Below are 20083 nucleotides of genomic sequence, written 5' to 3'. Positions count from 1 at the left end.
CAACATGGCAGTCCCATGTGGAGGAGGGATGAAGAGGCAAAACTAGATAGTTAGAACTTTAGAGCAAAAATGCCAATTTTTTCTTTGTTGTCCTGGAGATATATAACCTATGCATAATTACAAAGCCAAAAAGAATATTTATTTCAAGTAACAACCACTACTAACTGTTCACAGATTAGGAGACTTTATATTGTTAAAAGGATAAAACCATAAATTGATTAATTGAATGCTATTCTTATCAAAAAATCCATGGCTTCTTTTTTTTTTTTTTTTTTTGCAGACACTGATGTCCTGATTCTAAAATTCATGTAGGAATGCAAGGGACCCAGAATAGCCAAAACAAACTTGAAAAAGAACAAATTGGAGAAAAACTTCCTGGTTTCAGAACTTAGTACACAGCTGCAATACTCAGGACTGTGTAGTACTGGCATGAGGCTCGCATAAGATCAATGAAATAGAATTGTGGGTCCAGAAATACACCCTTACATTTTGGTCAACTGAATTTTGATAAGTGTGTCAAGACAATTCAGTTGGGGGACAAAAGTATCTTTTTAACAAATAGCGCTGGCACAACTAGATATTCATATGCCAGTTATGAAGTTGGACCCTTACTTCATACCATATGTAACAGTTAACTCAAAGTAGTAATTAACCTAAAGGTAACAGGTAATACTATAAAACTCTTAAAAGAAAATACAGGAGTAAATCTCTGTGGCCTTGTAGGAGGCAGTGTTTCTTGGATTCAACACCAAAAACGTGAGCAACAAAAAAGAAAAGTGGAATTTCATTAAAATTAAAAAGTTTTATGTGCCTCAAAGGGTACACCAAGGCACATCATAATTACATTACCCAAGATTAAAACGAAGGAGAGAATCCTAGAAGCAGCAAGAGATAAGGGGACAGTCACCTACAAAGGAGTTCCCATCAGGCTGTCAGCTGATTTCTCAAAAGGGACCTTACAGGCAAGAAGGGGCTGGAAAGAAGTATTCCAAGTCATGAAAGGCAAGGACCTACATCCAAAATTGTTCTATCCAGGAAAGCTTTCATTTAGAATGGAAGGGCAGATAAAGTGCTTCTCAGATAAGGTCAAGTTAAAGGAGTTCATCATCACCAAGCCCTTATTTTATGAAATGTTAAGAGGACTTATCTAAGAAAAAGAAGATAAAAAACATGTATAGTAAAATGACAGCAAACTCACAATTATTAAGAACCACACCTAAAACAAAAACAAAAACAAACTAAGCAAACAACTAGAACAGGAACAGAACCACAGAAATAGAGATCACATGGAGGGTTAGCAACAGGGGAGTGGGAGGAGGAGAGAGGGGAAAAAGGTACAGAGAATAAGTAGCATAGATGGTAGGTAGAAAATAGACAGGGAGAGGGCAAGAATAGTATAGGAAATGTAGAAGCTAAAGAACTTATGACACATGGACATGAACTAAAGGTGGGGAATGTGGGTGGGAGAGGGTATGTAGGGTGGAGGGGAGTGAAGGGGGAAATGGGAAAACTATAATAGCATAATCAATAAAATGTATTTAAAAAAAAAAAAAGCAAAGACATGGAACAGACTAAAAGTGACCAGAGGGGAGGAGGGAGGGGCATAGTGGTGGGAAGAAGGGGAAGGGACTAGACAAAGAACATGAATGAATGGCCCATGGGCATGGACAACAGTGTGGGAATTGACTGTGGGAGTGGGGGGTAAGATGGGTGGAGGAGGGCAAAGGGAAAAAATTGGGAGAACTGGAATTTGTATAGCAATTTAATGAACTTTTATAACTCAATAATAAAAATTCATGTAATTAGACATGTCTCAAAAGAAAATATACAAATGTTTAATAATCATATGAAAGGATGCTCAACATTATTAATCATCACAAAAATATAAATAATTCCACATCCAAAAATATGGGGAAAAAATTTTTAAAGGAAAATAAGTTTTGGCAAGGATACAGAGAAATTGGAATCTTCATACATTGCCTATGGGAATGTAAAATTGTGCATACACTTTGGAAGTAGTATAGCAGTTCCTAAAAATATTAAACCTAGACGTACCATATGATACAACAGTTTCACTCTTAGGTGAATACCCAGGAGAACTGAAAATGTATGCCTACATAAGAATTTCTTTCTGTTAACATTATTCCATAATTGACTATTATTTCAAATGTCCATAGCAACATTATTCATAATCAGCAAAAGTGCAAACAGATGCCCATCAAGTTGAGTGGGTCAACAAAATGTGATATATGAGGTCTCTCCAGAAAAAGTCCAGCCATTGTTAATACAATGAGAAAGGTTTCGATGTACCCTGGAAGCCAGAGAGAATGGACTGGAATGTGTGTGTGAACAATGTCGACTTCACTGTACTAGACAGTGGAGACGGTAGGTGCAGTTGAGTACTGTGTGCCCATCACATTCAAAATGACAACAGATCTGCATCAAATTTTGCATTAAGCTTGAACATTCCTCCATGGAAACTATTCAGATGGTTCTATGGGCAACTAACTGGTGATTGGCAGCTTCATCACAACAATGTGCCCTTTCATGCATCATGTCTCATGCAAAGTTTTTTGGTGAAACATCACATCACCTAGGTGACTCAGCCCCTCTACAGCCCAGATTTGATGCCCTGTGGCTACTGGCTTTTCCCCAAACTAAAATCACTTTTGAAAGGGAAGAGATTTCAGACTGTCAGTGAGATTCAGGAAAATATGACTCAACCCCTGATGGAGATTGGGAGAACTGTGTGAGGTCCCAAGGTGCCTACTTAGGTGAGGTGTCATTGTCCTATACACAGTGCTTCTTGTATCTTCTTTAATAAAGGTCTCCATTTTGCATGGTATGTTGGCTGTATACTTCCTGGACAGACCTTGTATTGTTACAGTGAAATATCATTTGACTATAAAACTGAAGGAAATACTGATCCACGCTGCAGTGTGGATGAGACTTGAGAGCATTACACAATACTGTGAGACAGAAGCTGCACATGTTATGATCCTGTTTATGTGAAATGTTTGTAAGGAGAACCCTTAGAGACAAAAAGCAGATTGATTGTCAGGGGCAGTGGGGGGCCAGGGAGCATGGGGAGTGACAGCTAATATGTCTGGGGTTCCTTTTGGGGGCTTTGGCATTGTTCTAAAATCAGTGGAGATAGGTGCAGCACTGTTAAAAAGCTAAAAATGACTGCATTGTGCTTTTTAGAAGGAAGAATTTAATGCTATGTGGATTATATCTTAATAAAGCATTTATAAAAAAAAAGGAGAAGAAGCGTAGGTCCTAAAACCCCCGCCCAGCCCTGGGGGCATTGCAGCCGAGGTCCTGCTGGCATCTGACCCCCACCTCATGAGAGCTGCCGCCCCCGAACGTCCCAGACAGGCTGCTTCTCAATCTCGGACTCTCAGAAAATCAGCGATAATGTTTATTTGTTTAATCCATTCAATTTGGGGGTCACTTATTAAACAGCAACTGAAAACTAACTCAATAGCCCCCGGCTCATTCATCCATTAACATTCTTAGACGACTGCCGTGTTCCGTGCTTGACGCACGGAGGACGAGATGGACGGACATGCCTTCCTGGAGCGCTACCCTGTGCAAAACAGACAGCTGGGAAGGTTCGTGATTTGGACATCAAATGTTCTGACATGTGTGGCAGGCACAAATTCGGTCAGTGTTTTGTTAAATTGTCTTCCTAAGTATTTTTGCACCTGCCCAGCCCTGTGTCTTTTCTATGAAAACCTGTACCTAGCCCTTCATAAAAACACAAATGTTTGAAAGCGTTCAAATCTTTTAAGATTTGGTGCCTTTCTTGATCCATGGAGAGGAGAAAACAAATATTTCTTCTTTAAAAATCTGTGTACAGCAAGTCCTTCATAAAACTACCAATCCCTATATGAAATGTTGCTTCTTCGTCTAAAAGTGAAATACATTTGTATTTTCGCTCGATTCACTATGACAAACTGCTTAAGTTGTGGCTCTGTGTCTTCTTATTTTCAAGATAACCTAATCCTGTTATGGACAACTCTTAACTCATATGTTGTGTTTTTGTGGTTGAAATGGTACCTTCAGGTCCATGAGAGCTCTGTTTACAGGTGCCGATTGCGAAGAATGGGTCCTTCGCCATGTGGTCTGTTGTTTCATTGAAACCCGCGCCCATGACTGATATGTTTATTTGCGACTCTGCTCTGAACAGCAGCATATCTGCCGAATTACTTCATTGTAGTGCTGCTCCGAAGCCTGACAGAGCTCTAATGTCTTATGTAAATGGAGATCTGTATCAGGTGTGCTTTCTACAGCCTGGTCTCTCCTCACATGACCTCCAGCTCAAATTTACCACTGTCCTGGAGTAAAGGGCCTCTCTGACACTCTTCCCTCTCTGTAGGGGAAGAGTGTTTACCGTTTTAGAGATCAAATGGTTAATTTTGCTTTCTCTATGAAGCAAGTCATCCTCAGAATCAAAGGCTCATCACAAACGAAGAACTCCAGATTTCTTCTTGTGCAATATTCCTATTACACTTTTGACAGAGTGACCTTGCCAGGCAGCGTTTTTCCCATGGATTTTGCTTTCTCATATTTTAGTGTCACTGGGGGAGGGGGACAAAAATAAGTACAGTATTTTAAAGCTAATACATCAATGGCACCTTCCCTTTGATACCCCTTTATTTTGCTGATTGGGAACATTGAGTCCCAAAAGCTTATGGTGGAGTAGCAGGTACCTAAATGATGTATTCCAAAGCTCTTAACATACTGCCTTGTGTAAATGGCCCATTTGAGTATTTCAGAACCCAAACAGGAGAGAAAACAAAATGGAAAGCACTGAAAAGGTTAACACCTGTTTCCAGTCTTCAGAGAAATTGGAGCATATTGTATATATCAAGAGTAAAACCATTTACTCTCTCGTGTTGAGACATTTCATTCAAATTTTCAATTCTACATAGATAGCATCCACATGCTCATGGGTTTCTTTCTCCACAGGATTCCATACAACACTTAGAAGATGGGGAAATTATGAATGGTGTGCAGACAGAACTACTGACATCACCGAAAACTAAGGATGCACTGAGGTATTCTCTTCATGTGAATGGGATATTTCCCTTCAATTCAATGTTTGTTTCTTTCATAGTTTATAGGTGTTTTTATTTTATAGGGATGATCAAGATAATTAAAATAGTGGTGTGAAACCTGCCCCAATTCTAAAATTAATTAACTTAATTACTCTTTACTCTCATATTCTCTATATGATATAGGAACTTCATGACAAGCATATACACAGATGAGCCTCAATCCTTTCAACAATTCTACAACCTGAATTTCTTAACCACTTTTCTCTTCTCTTTGAACAATAGTGTAAGGTGCATTTTGGTTGAGTGTTTTACCTTGGCATTAGGTCTTTGAATATTGCTTTGCATTATCTTTTAACAATTTTGCAGTGTATTTTATATGATGTGTATAAAATGAATCCATCCTATCAGCCAAGATTTTTCATATTTTTAAAAAGATTTTATTTATTTATTTTTAGAGAGAGGGAAAGAGAGGGAGAAAGAGAGGGAGAGAAACATCAGTGTGTGGTTGCCTCTGGCATGCCCCTAACTGGGGACCTGGCCCACAATACAGGCATGTGCCCTGACTAGGAATTGAACTGGCTACTCTCTGGCCAGCACTCACTTCACTGAGCCACACCAGCCAAGGACATGTTTTTAATGTAAGTAATTTATTATACAAAGCCTGTTGCTCTCGTCTGGACTGATACTTCTTTTCTCTGCACTAATTTTCCAGTTCTGCCCTAGCTGCTACCTGGGTTCAATTCCCAGCCCAGCTGTTAACTGGTTCTAATCACTTAGGCAATTTACTCATCTCTCTTTGCCTTCATTTCTGGTCTGTAAAACAGAAATAATATTAAATCCTTTAGAGGATTAGTATGAAGATTAAATGAATTAATACATGTAAAGCACTTTGAATAGTGCCTGAGTCAGAATAAGCCCTGTGAGCATTTGCTACTACTACATCATTATTATCATTATCTATATTATTATCATTATCTATATTATTATCATCATTCTAAGTTGCTTTACATTTTGCACAGTGAAAGTTATTCCATATTTAATATTGTTGGCTTCAACACTAGAAGGTGATGCTTCTGATGGTCATTCACTTACTCATTTAATCAACATATTCCTTTAATTCAGTCCAGTTACTAATAGATGGCAAGCACTTTACATGGCATTAGCTTTAAAAACATATATGTGACCATGCTTTATTACACTGCTTTAATGTGTGGATTTTCCTGAAGCTTGTATTTTATAGCCATATGACATAGTTACTCTTTATTTAGATTTTTTTGATTAATGAGTTACAAAATAATAAAAATTTGACACAGAAAATCTCCAGGGACCTATCTTTTCAGAAGCTAGACAAGATTGTTTCTGCACGGCCCTGGCCAGGCAGCTCACTTGGTCAGAGCCTCATCTGGCTGTGCCACGGTTGCTGGTTTGATCTCCAGTCCAGTCAGGGTTTCTCTCTCTCTCCTTTTCTTTCTCTCCCTAAAAATCGATAAAAAAAAAAAAAGATTGGTTTTTTTTTGGGGGGGTAGGAATAATGAATATAATCCTCTTATTTTATTTGACTTTAATTTTACTTTTTTAATGTTAACTTTGTGAAGTTTGTTAACATCGTGGCTAAATGTTATGTGCATTGTTGTCAAAAATGACCAATTATTCAGTTTATGGCTGCATAATCAAATTAGCTAAGGTTTGGCTAGGTATGAGGAATTAAGAGAAATGGAGTATAGGAATTTTTAAAAATAACATTATCTAATTAAAATATAGGTATGATCTCATTATCAAAACTGCCTCTCACATGTTTTATCATCACTTTTACTCAGCTAAGGGATTGCAAAGTTCAGAGCAATTAAGTACCACTAAAGACCCAGTCTACATCCACCACCCCCATCTCCAAATCTTTTGACACTAGTGTTACCTGTTTTATGCACTTTCCTGGTGTTCAGTTTCGTGCTGCACAACTAGAGCTAGGAAACTTCATGTGGTCAGCACCAGCATGGGAGAAATCAGCCAAAGTCAGTTTGAGGCCAAGTTCAGAAAGCAGAGTGTGTGCAAAGTCCCAGCACTTGGAGACTCTTGGGCCAGAAGAATCTTAACAGCATGGGAAAAATAGCTAGCAGGGGAAGACTTGGAAACTACCTTCGTAGGAGAGGACATTGGTTCTAGGTGGTATGGGGTGATGATGAAACGACAGAAGGGACATTATGAAGCCATTTGCAGCTGAGTTACCTGGTCAGCATTCTCCAAGGGCAAGGAGGGTCTGGTATTCCACAGAGGTTGGCCCAAGCGTAGGACTTCGGGCTTACTTCCCTGCAGGTGGCATAGACGCTAGGTAAATCATTTGCAGAATTCATCTCTAAATGTCTTGACCTCATTCTTGTATTTCAATTCCCATAGTCATTTTTCCAGTCTTCCTTGCCTGTCAGCTAGACTGTTATAATAACCCACTAACTCTTCTCTTTAGCATCAATATCTCCTTATTCTAATTGATCCCACAATTCACTATTGCATAAACTGTGAGCTATTACTTGAGAAGCAGTGCTAATTGTATTCTGGGCATTAGAACATGTACTCATGTCAAACATATAAATACTACATCACTCCCATTTTACAGATAAACTGATGCATTTGTAAACCACAGAACTTATCAAACCATTCCTTAGTCTCAAAACCTTTGGAATAGTTAAATCCTGAGTTCGAACACTACCTATGTAACTTATGGGCTAATTATTTAACCTTTAAAAAATGCTTTAATATGGAAAATGGGTATCATGATCATACAGATTATTGTGAAGTTTAAATGAGATGCACTATTGGCAATTACTCTTAGTATAATGCTAAATGAAAGGCTGAATGAACATGAATTGCAATTGTATAATACAGTTTATTGTAACTATTTGTCATTTGTTCAGACAAGACTATGGACCCAAGACTAAGATTCCTGACACCTGATATAAGTCTTGGAATAGAATAGCATCATATTTGTTGACTGGATGACCAAATGGATAGAATATGTTGCTCCATATATCATAAGCATAACTATCAACTGATTACCCATTATTAACACAAACATCTGTATTTAAAGGAAACTAACACTTAGAGGGTAGTCCCCAAATAGTCCTATAATATCTATCTCCAGTAAATCACTAGTCGATTAATTATGATCTTTTTTTTAAAGATTTTATTTATTTATTTATTTATTTATTTTAGAGAGGGAGCTACGCCAGCCAGGGCAATTTTGATCTTAAGAAGACAATGAAGCAAGACGTTTCCAGGGATTAATTTTTCTTTATAAAATTACACTTTAGCTTCTCTTTTAAATAGCAAGTGATGGCTGCCAGAGACCTTCCCCTCCTCCCTAATTTCGATCTCATTCCTGATTTACCTCATTCTTGACACTCCCCCGAATCCGCCTCCCCTAGACTTGCCTCTTTTGCCAGGCTTCAAACCTCCCTCACGTTCTGTCCCATTCTCTCCTTTGCCTCTGATATCCGTTCACTTAGCAAATTTCTGGCGGAGTCCATCTCAGAGTAGTATCTCAGACTTTCCCCATGTTTTAATGCTGCAGGCCTATGATCATTGCTCAAATCTTATTGCCTATCAGATAGATTACTGCAGTAATTTACTAATTCCTGTTTCCAGTACCAGTCTCTCCCTTGTCTTCCCATTTTCTAATTGATCACTCGTATCACTGCCAGGTATATATTTCTAAACCACAGCATTTATCACACTGCTCCATAGTCCTAAAACCTTTACTGACTTCATTTTCTACAATATTAAGTGTGAATTTTTCAGCGTAGAATTTGACACATCACTCTGAGATTTGATCTCAAACTAATGGTTCAACCTTATCTCCTCCCCACCACAATCAGTCAGTCTCTTTTCCTCTCCCCCTTCTCTCCTTCTCTTTCACTCACTCTTTCCATCTTCCCCTCCCTTCCTCCCCACAGACCCCCCAATTGTGTGCCCACACCATCCTGGCTCACAACCTCGGTGCAGATGGCTTTTCTTTGTGCATGACCTCTGCCACCTTTCTTCCCTCTTCTGATCAAAGACCCATTGCCCTTCTCAGCCCATCTCACATGCAGCCTGCTTCAGAAGACCTCCTGATTGCAGCTTTCCTTTCTGGCCCTGTACCCTGTTGCTCTGAACCTCCTCAGAAGGTGCCTCTGCTTTGAAGTACATGCCAGACTGGTTTAAAACAACAGCTCTGGAATGCAGTAAATTCCAATTTGATTCCTGACTCTACCTTATATAAACAGTGTGATGCTGGACAAATTATTTAACTCCTCAGGGCATCAGTTTACTTATCTATAAAATGGAACTGATGTCAGTGCTTGCATACATTTGATATGAGTACCTGGTGTAATACCCAGAATGTAGTTAGCACAGAGCCTCCCAATGATAGCTTCCTTTCACTGAGAAGGTACTACTATTACTATTACTTCTGTTTTATGTCTTTGCATAATTTTTTATTACCTGTCTTAACCTGCCTCCTAGATTATGAACTCCTCGGGCCCTTTGTTTCTTTTCCTTGCAGAACTCCCCCATTAGAATTACTCAATTAATATTTTTTGAATTCAAGTGAATTAAGTGAATCCCACCACCATCAACAACAAATCCTTTGTTGTATTTTCACTCAGTATATTCGCATTTTACCATCAGGTCGACTTCAGTGCCCTATGCAAACTCCTCTCGGATGTTTAACTCTGCAGCTCCTGGCTCACACCCTCGTGTGTGACAGATCTGTGCATCGGTCCCTAAGGAACACCGACCGCTGCCTTCTGTCCATTCGTTCCAGCCCTTTGTCCCCTCTCTCGCTGTCAGCAGTCGGTTCGTGAAGAAATGCTCCTCAGCTCTACAGTATTTAAAGATTTTTTAAGTCTTACTGAGGAAATCAATTGAGAAAAATTGCAAAGCTTGAAATAGGTTATTCCCTTTTAATCCATAAGCTCATTTGTTCCTATAGAAAGTTCTAATAATCATACTAATAGCTGGTAGTTCTTGAACCCCTTGTATATACCAGATACTGACATGCAATGTATATTTGTTAGCTTCTCTATTTTTTTCTTTAGAACCAACAACTCTACTAGGGATTTATCTTAATTTTCTCGTTGTACAAGTAAGGAAACAGATGCTTTTGGTCTTAGTTGAAATGATTTCCTCAGATACCTGACACCACGTCACTACTAGGATATACTTCCTGTTGAATTTCGTAAGTGAATCATGATTTCCTTTGGGAACCAAGTGTCTCCCCTCCCTACCCTCAGTCCTGTCTCCTCCCTCCCTAAACAAGTTAAATAACCATAATGTTGAAAACGCTGTCCCTTTGCCGTGTGGGAAGAAACGAGACATACAAACATCAGCAGCTCTCGTTGTACAATATTCTCACCCTCAAACTTCACATCACTCTAACCAAATGCACCCCCTCCCATCTCGATTTCCCAGAATAGCCATTCAGAGTAGGCTCATTTTTAACCACTGGTTCTGTACCATCACCCATTGCTTTGTCCTAAACTCTTAGATAGGTAGCAGCTGGTTCCAGTGATTATTGAATCAGTTTTGTCATTGGATCTCAGGAGGTTTAGCTTTCTTAATACTATTATTGGACTTAATGTTTTCTGACTATCTGCTTTTGTTTTAGTATATCATGGAAAGTTGTATAAGATTAGCTATTTTGATTGTAGTGAAACCATCCAACATTTTTAAAAAATATTTTTATTTATTTTTAGAGAGAGTGGTAGGGGGGGAGAAGAAGAGGGAGAGAAATATCAATGTGTGGTTGCCTCTCACCCACTCCCTACTGGGGACCTGGCCCTCAACCCAGGCATGTGCCCTGACCTGGGCATTGAGCTGGTGACCCTTTGGTTTGCAGGCTGACACTCAGTCCACTGAGCCACACCAGGCAGGACTCAACTTTTCTTTATATAACTGAAGTATTTTCCTTTACCCTACAGTTCATTTCTTGTCTGTTTCTCAGAAGTAATGGCCAATCCTGTTTTCCTTCTGCTGCTAGAATATGCTTTTCATTTCATTTTCTAGTCTCAGCTTCCCCCTGCATATGTAAATAAATGTGTGTTTATCCTGCTCACTGGTCCCTGAACTAAGTTCTGTAATTTACCTACACAAACAGCCTTAATAGCTTATTTTCACTCTATAAGATATTGCATTTAGCCCTATTTGCTGGGTTTGGCTTCCATGAACAGTATATATAGAGAGATTTCTACTGTACTCTGTTAAATATATATAACACTGTGTGGGTTTTTTTCCGTTTTAAAATAAATAAAATTTTATGGACTGGCTTCTGAGACATCCTCTTTTAAAATGCTTTTCTTTTTATCTTGAAACAAATAACAGATAACAAGTTATAAAAAGCATGGTAAAACATGGTCTGTATAAAACTTACAATGTTTGTCTATATTAAATAGATCTAATTCTTTAAAAGTGCCTGCATATTACAATCAACAAAATTAAAAGTCTTATTTGTTTTTTTCTGGTATAATAATATTTTTATGGTAGTAATTTAACAGCTGTCAAATATCCTTCAAGCCAAAAATTGTGTTGTCATGTGTAAAGATAGCATAAAAGTTTATTCTGAAATATTGAGAAAGGAAATCTTACAAAGTTGAGATGAACCTTAAAAGTGCATCCCCCCAAATTTTTAGTATTTGAAACAAGATTGATTAACAGATTGTGAGATTTTCTTTATTACATGAATATAAAAATACTGGATTGATAATGACTAAAGAGTAAATGTCAGTATGATACAAAGAAGTCAAGTTCACACAAGGGGTTTTAAGTAGGGCAGAGAAATATTTGCAAAATAGAAAAAATGAGATTGCATAAAGCCATTCTACAACGTCTTAAACTGAAATCTTGAGTTCTATTCTAGACTAAACACATTCCACATACCTTTATATGAGACACATGAGTCTATCAGTATGTGGATACTTAATACATTTATTAGGAAAGATAAGAGTTATGCTCTAAGTACAAAACTATAAAAATACATCATGAAGGCAGAGACAATAAAGTTTCAAGGTTAAATAGGATTTTAGTCCCTGTGTTTAGAAGTCTGTAACACAGCACAGTAACCCTAGAATGTGAATGTTTTGGGTTTAGTCTTCCTGAGATGCCTTCAAATGCACTATATATCTGTTATTATATAAAAATGATTTCCTTGTGGTCCATTAAAAGCTATATAACATTCTCTTCCCACCAAACAATTTATATTCATGACTTCTAATGCATACATTTATATAGTATTTTATATACATACATTAATATAATATCTATATTCTCAAACAGAAAGTACAGAGAAGAATCCATTTTATCCCATGATATTATCACTCTAAGATTTGTTTTGTTTCTAACTTTTATCCTAGGCATCTGATATAACCTGCCTGACTGAACAAGTTTTAAATCTATCAGCAATATCTGAGCACAATTCATTTGAAATTTATTATCAGATTTGAAATTTCATCATATCCCACAAGTGTTGGAAACTGACATGCTTTTCTTTTTGCAATTCTTAATGATAATAGGTTTGCCATGAAAACACATTAAAAATAAGCCTAATCCACTGATGAGAATATATTTAATGTGTTTATTTTAGATTGCTGATAATTTAGAGAATACTTCATGCAGCGAGAGTTCATCAGGCATTTTGCTTTCTTAATGCTGCTCTCAACTTTCCAGCAAGGAGCCAAATTTCACCAGTTTCAATTTGGAGCAGAGAAGCATTTCTGGCAGCTGTAGCTCTTAATTTGACATCTAGTTTTCAGGTCATTTTCATGTAAATAGGAAACAATACAGACCTGCTTACAATTTCCGAGAGTGGAATGTATGCTTCAACTTTATCATTTTTCCCCTGGCAACTTTATTTTCTCTCTCTGGAATTAAAGGAGCCAATAATTGTTCACGGTTATTCTTTTTCATGTTTATAAAAACATGTTATTTCCACTTTTTTATTACTCAAAAGCTCCCAATGTCTCGTACAGTTCAGACATACACACTGTTCATTAATGTTTCTAGCCCATCCTTTTCTTAATCTGGAGTAGGTTAGGTGGGTCAGGCTTTCCATTTCTTTCTGTAATACATTTTCTTCAGGCTTTGCAACTTCTTTTCCTACCGCTAAAAAAAATACAGGAGGTGAAAATTTGGAATTGTTCCACTGAATACAACTGATGCTTTATTGAAAGACAACTTTAAATTTTGCCTTATAATGCTTTGAACATGCACATGTATATTACCAATGTGGCTTCACAGCTCTAAAATATAATTTTGTGCTTTTTCTAATAAATCCATATTTTATTTCATTTTCCCTCTGTTTTAGGGAGGAATCATACTTTATGATTAAGCATAGATGTGCTTAGTTCTATGAATTTTCTCATCTGTACAGTAATTTTCAAGTGTGTCTCAATGGGGAGAAATTTTATTTTGTGTACATCCTTTTAAATATGTTGATTTATGTAGATTAAGTAGGAAGTTATTTTTGTAGGGAGTCATTTCCATTTGTTCCTCTTCTAGGGGAAAAATGAGAAATCAGATAGTCTTTGAAACATTTTATTTCTCGAATCTTGTAAATCATGTACCTCTTTGATTTTTATCTCTGCTGTTAAATTTATAGTAGTTGATATAAACCTAAAAAATTTTTTGATGTGCCTCATCTGGTCTTTTAGCAGAGACTCATCGTTGCTCTTACTTTTTTCTGCCCCAGTGATATGACAAGAACAGTGGAGATTTCTGGGGAAGGAGGCCCCCTGGGGATACATGTAGTGCCCTTCTTTTCTTCTCTGAGTGGAAGGTAAGATGCTTTTCTTGTATCAAAAGCTCATGCTAATGAAAAATTTGACTGGCGCTCATTTTCCCAAATATTTTTCAGAAGAGGTTTAAGTGTGTATCTTACTTGTTATTCCGATGGACATCTCAAGATAATACTTCTGTTGGCCACTTATGTGTTAGAAAGAAAATCAAATCATTTACTTTGAAGATGTAGTAGAATAGGGAAAAATAAATCTCAGTTGCTGCATTTACAATTAATTATGAAGTACTTTCTTAAAGTATTCTTATCAGTAATATGTCATAAACAGAATACTTGGAAAAGAGTTCACATATTGTTAGATTTATACTGCGACTGAATTTTTCAATATTGTAAAATACACTAAAACAAGTGAATATAGTAACTCCGAATTTATATTTCCTGACATTCCTCTGGTATATAGACTTTAGAATAATAAATAGTATAACATTATAACATTATAAGTAGCTATATCAGAAGCTATATAGGTTTTGATAATTTTAGCCATAGCAGTAAAATGCCATCAGGCTATTTACTTTTTAAAAAATAAAACATGATCAATTAAAAATAATTTACCACATCCTTTAAAATGTTTATATTGCTATGTGGTAATTTAGATTATGTCAGCATTTCTTGAAATTAATGTCTACATAACTGGATACCGATGGAAATTAAGGGTGTACCTGAGAGATAATATTCCTACTAATACTGCTCTAATGACCATATAAAACTAGTATTAGATATTATGTCACTTTTCGACAAGATGACTGACTGCCTTAGCACTAAATTGATATTGACAAGGACTATAAGAAACTTAAAAGAAAATCAGTATCTCAAAGGATATGATTTTAATTAGTTTACTAAATTTGTTGACTTAAATTAAATGCATCACTGGAAAGGCAGAATGCCCTATTTTAGCGAGGAAACCAAAGACCAGAAAAATCAGTTGATTTTCTCAAGGTCACACAAAATCCGGATCTCCTGACTTGCTCTCACTCCATCGCTCTCTCTAAAATAGAAATTTTCCCAAAGGTTATATAGTATTAATTTACTGATTCTGAATATTTACTCAATTCAGTCTGCCATGTAGCGGGAAGAGCAGATTCAGTCATGATATTTTGGTTGGCATTATTTTGAGTAGGTAGCCATCTGCTACCTGTAATTGCAAAGTCATCACCTTCTTCTTCTTTTTTTTTTTTTTTTGCAAATAACATCTGATGCCAAGCTGTTGCTGGAATGAATGTTCCCTAAAAAGAAATGAACTGGAAAACTAGTGGCTTTTATTGTTTCATTTCCTGTATGTGTTAATAAGCGTGTTTATAAATGTTACGGGTGATGGCACAGGACAAGCCGAGGTTGTTTTTGATAGACAGGGAGAGTATTTACCCAGTTGTCAGGAGAAAGTCTAATGGCTTTTGGCAGAAGTGCAGTGAGAGAGCTTTGTGAAATACCAGAGCGGTTAAATTACCAGGCCCGTTAGCTTAATGAAGCTGGAATGGAGCACAAGATCATCCTGATTTCCAAACCGTGAAGAAATACACCACGTGGCAATCACCATACTTCATTTTCAATAGTTTGGAAAACAAATTGACCCTTTAGACCAGAAATCACCCTCTCTCACTTCAAATGAGGAAAACACACCAGAATTTATTGATTTCCTCCCTTCTCCTTCCCGGTTCTGATCTCTAGCAGAAGCCTCGTGGAATAGTTGAGAGAGTGTTGGGCTTGGACGCAGAACAGTTGGATTTGAATCTCAGTGCTCTCTTTTTTAGAACTTTGAGCGAGTCCCCTAAATTTGCCTCTTGTGAATACCTATTTCACACCAAGGTAGTGAGCATTCAGTGACATTAACAATGTGAAAGTTCCTTGTAAAACACACATCATATAAACGTGTGAATTATCAGGATTATTATTATTATTTTGGCTAAAACAGAAAAGCTTAGTTCAACAACAAACTTGTAAATTCATAGTCAACTGTTCAGCAACTTGGTGAAATACTTGTGTAAAAAAAATTTCTTTTGGCTATCCACTAGTATTATAGAAAGGAAATTTAATTTAAAAACATAAAAATAATATGGAAGTGGAGACATGAGCCAATAAAAGTTAAGAAGTAATGAGTCCAGGCTGAAACAGCACACTTAACTCAACCCATGTGTCTAGATGCAACCACGTATAGAGTGTGTCAAACAAGTGTCTGACTTCATAACGCCATATGGTCTCACTGCGTGAGCAGGGGTGGCAGTGAGCTAAGGTCACAGTGGTATACTTAGTCCTTAATTTCCTTTCATTTATTGGTTTGTGTCATTAGTTTAAATTAGAACTTACATTTAATTATTTACTAGGACTACTGTAATTGGCTTTGCCTCCAATGTTTTTTTTAAATACTGCCACACCTGTTGTTGAATTAGAAACCTAATCTAAGTTAGAATGCCCCGACTACAATACAGTGGCTGTTGTATTAGATAAAGCCTCAGTGGATTCATTAGATATCACACAGCACAGGGTGCTAAATGCTGTTTGTATGGAGGGCCATTGGCTTGTGCAGTAAAAACAAAACAAATACACAAAAAAAATGAGTTCCGGCAGGTAAAAAGCAACTTAATTTTAGTTAAAAACCAATAAACGTGGTTTTGTTTTATAATTAAAACCATGGAATCTAATTGTGTTCCAGTAAATAAAAACAAACACCTTACTTTCAGAGTAAGAACAGCTAAATATTGTATGACAGAGAAGGAAGGGATGGGTAAAGAGTGACACAGAGTGAGAAGAGCAGATGTTTAGATAAACATGCTAAACGAGTACAGTCGTCCCGGCCATGTGATGCTGTGGGAAGAATGTCAGGGGCCAGGGAGAGGTGGGGTGGGGCCTAAACGATTACCCAAAGGCCAAGAAGCAATTGTTACCCTTCTTATTCTGCAGGGCAGTGGAATTCAGCCCCCTTTATTACTACAAATTAATGCAAATTAACTGATTTATCTTAGCGTGTAACTCCTCACAGCATTAATCTTTAAATCCTGAGAGTCTTGGTCTCCAATGAGACAGCTTACTGCAGCCCACCAGTTTGGGGCAAAGTGGGTAATGAGTGAGTCTTTTCGGAGCCTTCTCATACTGGTCTGGGTGAAATCAAACCGGTGGGAATCCATTCCTTCCATGGAAGAGTGAAGGCAGGAGTAGTGCGCCAGGGACCAACTAATAAATTCAGTCAGTCTTACATTTTACCAAAATTACCTCTGACACATGGCTTTTTAGAGTTGGGCTTATTCTGTCAATAAATTTTTCATGGAAAGTTAGGTTATTTAGATCAGGGGGTTCACATAGCATACTCCAGCTGTAATATGCCAGCTAAATTGCAACCCAGTGGCCTGAAAGAATTAATTCATCTCCCAAAATGTGAAATTAAATCCTAGGGAGTAACATTACATGACTGATGATGTACTGAATTAAATTAAAGGAAGACTTGAATGCTTGTTAAAAAAATATCGCTTACATAAACTAGTTTATAACCACATGTGAGTCCCCTAATGGATCATGTTATTGAGTCCACCATAACAAAAATCCAAAATGTGAACTATTACAGAGTTGTTTCATTTAGAAAAGAAACACTACTTTGTTCTATTTCTTTTACTTTTTTTATTTTTGCATGTCAAATAGTTCAACTTTTAATATTATGTTAGGAGATTAAGGTAGGATTAGTATCTTAAAAATACTAACTTGAGTCTCAGGTCCTTTATCAAATGCCAGCTTTGGCTCCTTTGCTGTTCCACACAGAATGAGATTAATTCACTTACCTACTAGAACTGGGAAATGAAGCGGGACACCTCACCACACTCTGGGCTCATGATCTTGAGCCTTCCCTGCAATGGGCGGTGTGATTCTTTGCCGTTCTCTCTCTGGCACACACATACTGTACTCATTGAACGTTTCGGAAGTAGAGCTCCAAGTACCACTGCACGTGCCTCTCCTTTTGCCACGTTGCGATGACTTGAGCTCGTTAAGCAAACTGAGGCCCTGGAGGCACAAGCTCCACTTTGTGGCTGCTCCAAACAGGAAGATTGTTTTTCTCCTTCCCTTTTATTAGCGATGGCCCTTTTTCCATAGCTGACCCTCATTCACGCATTAAGTGTGCTCATATGTTATTTAGATTTGAGCTGTAATGCGAAGGGACTATGTAGAAGCACATGAGGCCTGTATATGAGAGAGAATGATGAAGAAAAACGAGAGAACATGCGAAGAGGAGATGGCAGCTTCTCCACACCCAGCAAACTACTCCTGGAGAAGATATCTCTCCCTTACCCTGAGATACAGCTAGGACCTGACACACCACACAGAGAAGGGAAATCCTTCAAATGAGAAAAAGCTGAAAGATACACAGGTTTAGTACACTTCAGTATTTGATTTAGATATTACTCATGTAGCAGATTGACACACATACACACATACATATATACATGTAAAATTTAATTCCTTATTTTTATTGCTGAAGTTTTCTTTCTCCTTTCCTTTTTTTTCCTAATTCCCTCCCCTCCTGACTTTAAGCCACAACCACAAAGCACCAGGATTCTCCAGGTTTCCTCTGTGAATCTGGCCCCTTCCTGGTTGAAACGTCAGACACCTTCCTCAAGTCCTGCCTTCATCACATCGCTGCTACACTTGGAAGCAGTGGCTGGTGGGCATACCACTCCAGCATTATCAGATTAAGTCCACCAGCTGGTGTTCGAGGCCCCTCTGTGGGGCACTGGCCTCTCCAGTTGTTAGCTCCGCACACTGCTCCTCGTATAAGCCCCACTTATGCCAGCACACAGGGTTTATCCTGCCTCCTTGCAGCTTCTCTCTCCTCCTATCCAAGTCCTACGCATTCTTCTGATCCAGATTCTGTCCCACTTTCTTCCCATATCCTTCTATAAAGAGTCCAGGCTTATGGACATGCCCAGAGTTTGAATTTCTACTTTCCTCTAAGCCTGTACTAACCAAGTGCCCTGGTCCCACAACCTGGCCTCATACCCCTCCGTCCTGGACACACAGAAGACACTCACACATCCTGGGTTCCGGGGCACTGACAAAGGGGACCACACTTCCTTCTAAAGTGAGCCACAGACCTGTACTTAAATGTTTACTTCTAAAGTGCAAATTATCGGAACACATAATAAGACTGCCAAAAAAATTACAGTGAATAATCCTCTCCTGTTAACTAATATCACGTTGCTCCTTGGGCACTGACTCAGTTTACCGTGGTCAGCCCTTCTCCACACCAGGAGTCCTTGTGTCCTCAACGGCACCAAGGTCCATAAGCCGTTCCTAAGTTTTACTACAAACATTAGAAATGGGATTGTAGATTAATGTACTCTGGGCAGATGTTTATGTGTATTTTTCTTGAAGGGATTTTTTCTTTGACTGCGTTGGGTTTTTTTTTTTGTCTTTCTTTTAACTAAGGGTTTAAAAAACAAAGAGTTGCCTGAATATAAAGCATAATTTCTTTCATAAACAGAAATCAATACTTATTTCTGAATAGTTGCAAGTGGAGGCCTACTTAGCATATTATTATTCAGTAGTTCCATTTCCACCCAAACCTCCTGTTAGGATTCTAGGACTCTTCATCCGCGGCATCGAGGAAAACAGCAGGTCTACGCGGGAAGGACTGTTTCACGAAAACGAATGCATTGTGAAAATCAACAGTGTGGACCTCGCAGACAAAACCTTTGTTCAGTGAGTATTTTTTCCATTGTTTTATTTACTTATTGTTCTCTAGAATGTTTATAGTCATTACCAAGCTCATTACGATAAAAATTCTAGGTAGAATTTCTGTCAGTTCCCTTTGAATGACCCTGGAACACCCATTTTCAAAGGCATCTTACGTTTTAGCACGCTCAGAGGGGGCCTGCGTGTGTCCCTGGTAAGCTGTGCCCGGGAATGGTAAGCCACAGGCCAGAGCAAGCCTGCCTGCCTGGCTGTCTTTCTGAGGCATCGATAGATGGGTTTGTTTTCCTTGGGATATGGGTCAGTTAGACTGGTATTTAATGACTCTTTTCACAGACTGTTAGTTCAGCTTATTAATTAACTAACTTGGTGTCAGCAGTCTTCCTCCAACTAAATGCCTGTGAGAGATGTCTGCGAGGGACTCACTGGATAATGGAAACAAAGAGAAAAAATTAAAATATTCTCCCTGAAGAAATCATTTCTCTGTGCGTGAAAATGTTATGGGAATAGGTTTGTGGACCTATGAATTAGA

At 37.9% G+C, this 20083-nt stretch overlaps 1 protein-coding gene across 1 annotated transcript in view; it reads left to right on the top strand.

Moving 5' to 3' along the window:
• PARD3B (par-3 family cell polarity regulator beta) overlaps positions 1-20083 on the top strand; it is a 975282-nt gene that overhangs the window by 504758 nt on the left and 450441 nt on the right. The window contains exons 5-7 of the mRNA XM_045852946.1: positions 4975-5063; positions 13777-13863; positions 19435-19560. Coding sequence (XP_045708902.1) covers positions 4975-5063; positions 13777-13863; positions 19435-19560 — 302 coding nt within the window. The remainder of the gene's footprint in view (positions 1-4974; positions 5064-13776; positions 13864-19434; positions 19561-20083) is intronic.

This window comes from Phyllostomus hastatus, unplaced genomic scaffold (assembly GCF_019186645.2).
Source record: "Phyllostomus hastatus isolate PE091 unplaced genomic scaffold, TTU_PhHast_1.1 phas_contig_137, whole genome shotgun sequence".
In the NCBI taxonomy this organism is placed as follows: Eukaryota; Metazoa; Chordata; class Mammalia; order Chiroptera; family Phyllostomidae; genus Phyllostomus; species Phyllostomus hastatus.
The sequence above is the reverse complement of the archived record's forward strand: the minus strand, read 5'-3'. Positions and strand labels throughout refer to the sequence as shown.